Source organism: Microplitis demolitor, chromosome 2 (assembly GCF_026212275.2).
Source record: "Microplitis demolitor isolate Queensland-Clemson2020A chromosome 2, iyMicDemo2.1a, whole genome shotgun sequence".
In the NCBI taxonomy this organism is placed as follows: domain Eukaryota; kingdom Metazoa; phylum Arthropoda; class Insecta; order Hymenoptera; family Braconidae; genus Microplitis; species Microplitis demolitor.
This window is the reverse complement of record NC_068546.1, coordinates 4470605-4475686: the sequence shown is the minus strand read 5'-3', so window position 1 is coordinate 4475686 and position 5082 is coordinate 4470605. Positions and strand designations below refer to the sequence as shown.

At 23.9% G+C, this 5082-nt stretch overlaps 1 protein-coding gene across 1 annotated transcript; it reads left to right on the top strand.

Annotated features, from left to right (window-relative positions):
* The first annotated feature begins 1784 nt into the window (after positions 1-1784).
* Positions 1785-4698, top strand: LOC128669047 (activating signal cointegrator 1 complex subunit 2 homolog). Its single transcript, XM_053743224.1, has 3 exons — positions 1785-1817; positions 3925-4080; positions 4147-4698. Exons 1-3 carry the CDS (start codon positions 1785-1787, stop codon positions 4696-4698), a joined length of 741 nt encoding a protein of 246 aa, XP_053599199.1.
* The last annotated feature ends 384 nt before the right edge of the window (positions 4699-5082 follow it).

Sequence of the window (5082 nt, the reverse complement as noted above, 5' to 3'; positions counted from 1 at the left end):
AATTCAAAAACATTTTATTGGAAAAAATAATGCAATAAAAGTGTAAAAAAAAAACGTTTTAAATCTAATTGGATTAAATTTATAAATGTTTTTTTTTAATTAATTATAAATAATTATTGATAATTGAAAAAAAAATAGAGTTTTTTATGGTAGTTGTTATGTAGTAAATATCTTAATTAATTTGTTAAATAATTATTTATTTATGTAGTGTAAGAAATTATTATTTTTTTTTTTATGCAGTTGTAAAAATAATTTTTTTTTTTTTTAAACTGGCAACAATTTCTTGTTGCAGTACTGATATAATTAATCGTGACATAATTATTGAAAACAAATAAATAAATAAATAAATATATAAAACACGATATATATACAGTGATATTTATGGAAAGATAAATAAATATTAATACTATTAATTTTCAAATTAACAATGAAGAGATCGAGGCTTTTTAAAATGTCAGATCGCATATAGTCTAGTGTTGTATATATTTAAAAAATAATAATTATAATTTTACTTATAATTATGATTAATTGGAAAAAAAAAATTGATTAAAAGAAAAAAAAGTAAAATAAACTAAGACGGATTACTACAAATAAATAATTGAAATTAGAGTTTAAGTTTAAAAAAAATAAGCACGCTTTTTTGTTATTTTTTTTGTTATAAGATAATAATAATTAATGATTAATAATTAACCATTTTTTGATCAGTTGAATTTCATGTCATTAAAGGTTGGATTCATTTTTTTGTTATATTGTTTTGGCAAAGTAGGTTAGAATCTGATTAATTGAGATTATTTTGAAAATTTTTGACAGTAGCCCCTACTTTTTCATTTTCAATGACTTAATTTTCGGAAGTGTATTCAAATTTTAGTAATTAACAAAAAAAAAAAGTTGAAGCATTAATTAAAAAAAAGACAACGATTAAAATTTTGCGAGGGAGAAATTTAAAAAAAAATTACTTCTGTTTAAAATCGATTATTTGGTGAAATTTGTTGAATAAATTCTTGAAAATCATGGCAAGATTGCAATCAATTTTTAATTTTGTAGGTAAGAATTTAATTAACAAATTAATGTCCCCTGCTCTATCATGATGTGAGCTTGTATTTACTATCGCGCATTCGCAGCAAGAACTTGATCGTAAGAAAATGGAAAATTTTTGAGTTACTAAACAATTAATAATTTTTTTGATTTTTTTTTAAGAAATCGATTACAAAAAAAAAAAAAAAAAAAAATGCACATGTAGATAATCTAAAAAACTATAGGTGCAATTTTTCGAAATATTTTTTTTCACAATTTATTGTTTTGGAAAAAATTAGATGTTGGCTATTTTCTAGTTAAAAAACATGATACTAAAGTTAGTCGACATCGAATAGTTTTTTGATGTTTTAAAAAATGATATATTATAAAAAAAATATATTTCAAGAAATTGCAGCGATAGTTTTTTTATTTTCTACAGATGCATATTTTTTTTTTTATATTAAATCGTCGAAAAAAAAAAATTCGAAAATTGTTGTCTGCTAACTTCAGGATCATATTTAAAACTTTAATTGAATCTGATTGGGAAATTTTAATCGAATTTAATCAGAAAGTTCCGAATGAATCCGATTGAAAGTTAATCAGAAGTTGGGAAAAAAAAACTATTATTTTCCAATAGAATCTGATTAAAAAATTTCAATCGGATACTTAGAACATTTCCAGGTAATCCTGAGTTAATTTGATAGAAATCTAATTTATTTCCAATCAGATTTCATCGGAGTTTTTAATCAAGTAATTTCAATACCGTAAAAATGGAGGAAGATTCATTTTCCACCAGGACAATTGTAATTTAAAATAATAGTAAGCAATTTTTTTAAAAATCTTCATCCTGAAAAAATTAGAACTAAGATTGTCCTTTCTTTAGTAAATGCTTTAATTAATGTTTTATTAATTAATTAATAAAATTTGAATGCGATCATTACAACAAGGTCATTGAAAAAATGAAAAAAGTGGGGGTAGTGCGTAAGATTTTTTTGGGGTTATCTCATTAATCAGAACCTATCGTTCTTTGCTTAATCGTTACAAGGAATAAATGAATCCTGAATCTTTAGTAATTTATATTAATTAGTAATTATTATTATGAATTATAGTATTAAAGAAAAGCTGTATTTAATTATTAATAAACGACATTCAGTCATTGATTCTAGTCATTAAAAAAATATATAAATATATATATTTAAGAACTGCAAAAATATGAAAAAAAAAAAAATAAAATAAAAATTTAATTAATTACTTTGAGACATTCCAGCGACAAAATAATAATAATAATAAATAATTTATTAATTAATCAGTTAATAACTGTGTTAAATAATTAAATAAAAAAAAATAAAAATTTGTCTCTGCTTGCTAATTATTGTTGTAGTTTAATAATTATATTTTTATGTTAAATTATATTTATTAATAATGAATAAAAATTGTATAATTACAATAAATTTAAAATAATTATTTGTATTTATTTAAAATGAACCTACTATTCTAAATAATAATTAATTGGCAATTAATGTCAAATATTTAATTATAATGAATATAAAAAAAAATTTTTCAATTTAAGATGAAAGAAAATTATTATAAAGATATATGATATTTATATATATATAAATTGGGTAATTGTGATTGATTGGAAACCGGGATATTGAATTGAAAAAACGGGTAAAAAAAATATGTGAAATTATATATGATTTTATATAATTAAATATGAATCTATATAATTATATGTAATCATATATAATTATATATAATTTTTTTACCCGAGAAATTAAATGAATTTAAAAAAAATTAAAACATATACTTTCATATATTAGACTGTCATTTTGCAGAAATATTTTTTATCAGAAGTGTTGAAAATTATTTAGAGTACGCTGAAAAAATTCATGGGAGCCTTTAATTATAATTTTAAAATGCCGCTGCAAAATTTAATGAGATTTGTCATTTAAAATACAGAAATAAATATTTTTTTATCGTTTATTGTTATTTTTTATAATAAAATAATTATCTTATGGCTTTGTTAATCATACAGCGTTAAAAGGCATTCAATTATCTACAAAAAAGCCCAATGAGTAAAATTTTTATGCCAGAAAGTTTTTTAGTTACGGAGAGTGAAAGTTTATTTTTAATAAAAATTTATCTGAAATCACTCACGACAGCTCAAATTTTTAAGTTACATAAAAAAATAAAACGACTATTTTTTTTATAATCACTCGGGCTACAAAAAAGCTCTGAAGGAACAAATCGATAAATTATAAATTTATGAAGTTTTAAGGATTTTAAAATAAAACAATAACTAAATAATTTAAATATTTTTTAAAACATTTTGAATTTAATGATCTGCAAAAATATACAGCATATGTGTCATCAATAAGGTAAAAATATTTTTAGCTCCTAAAAAATAACAATAAATCTATTAAAATAATTTATTTATTTTTATGGTAAATGTCATTAAATTCCAAGCGGGCTTTTAAAACTACGATTATTTTTTTTAGTGTGTACTGAGTAATTTTGAACAGTAAGTACATAATATATCACTGCAAAAAAATAGAGTCTAATATATATGAATATTGTAATTTTTAATATTAATTTTTAACAGAAGGAATTATTTGAAACATGAATTGAAAACAATTAAATAAACATAATGTAAATGCGAATTCATTTTAATAATAAATATTCAATTTTATTGTATATTTAAATATATAATTATTGATTCATTTATATCATTCTAAATTAATTAACATATTTAATACGTGGCTAACACATAGTAAATGTCAGTGCAATTATGTAAGATGATGAATAAAAAAATGTCTATATGCTTAAAAAACTTGAATTTGTAGTCTTATTTATTTATATGATATATTCAATTACAGTAAATGGGTATTTATTGATATTAAGCGACATTAGGTGACATTACACCAGCAAGAAAATTTGGCATTAAAATCGTTGCCTAACGAAAACAATTTATCAAATGGTTTGTCGCCTCACACGCCGCCGATTATTAAAAAAGAAGAGGAGCCGGATGAGATATTGGACACTGAAATAACGACAAAGACACATGTCGTTGAGGCTGAACAATACAAAGAAGCTGACGAAGACGGGGAGTGAACTCCGCCATTGAAACCTCAGGACCGAACGACGACGACGGCGACGACGACGACTGTGACGGCTGCTACACAAGACAACGATAAGAGCTCGAGTGATTCTGCGGCATTAATAATAAAAGTTGAAAACGAGGAATTGAGCGATCGTGATAATGATGATGATAATAATGATAATAATGAGAGTAAATGTGGCCGGACGTTGAGGCGGACTAAGGGTGCTAAAAGTTGTAGTAGCGGTAGTAGTAGTAGTGGTGGTGATAAAACAAACGGTGATGATTCAACTTCCTCTAGGACTACTAACACTTTGCTCCGTCTGAGAGACAGGGGTGATTCCAGGATCCTCGATAATAGGGGAGACAGGGGGGACAGAGAGAGGACTAAACGCGATAAAAGTGCGCATAGTAGTGATGATGATCAGCAGCAGCAGCAGCCGCAGCAGCCTCAACATCACCAACGTGACTGTGGTAGATTAAAAAAAAAAAGACGTCAAAGTATTTTATCTATTGATTATAATGAAGCTGACGACGATGCGATTGTTTTGACAAATGGTGAAACATTGCAAAGCGATCCTGAATAATAATTAGTCCTTTAAATTAAATACTTCCAAATTAAAGGGGACCGCTAGCTTTTAAATTACAAATCAAACAATCTATTATTTTTATTACGTTATTAAAACGATTGTGTTGTAACAATTAATTATCGGTATACCTTTAACAGATTATGTAATTAATCATATTTTTAACGATGTTTAATTACGATAAATAATTAATTTGAATGCCATTATCATATGACAGGATTTAAATTAATCAAATTGATCGTGTTGATTTAAGAAAATTTTCTCTTACGAAATAAAAAAGAGACAGGCTAAAATAAATTTTTAAAGACTGATCGTATTATTTGTTTAATAAAATGGTATTATTTTTATTTTTAATATTTACTAAATAGCTTAAATACATTAATT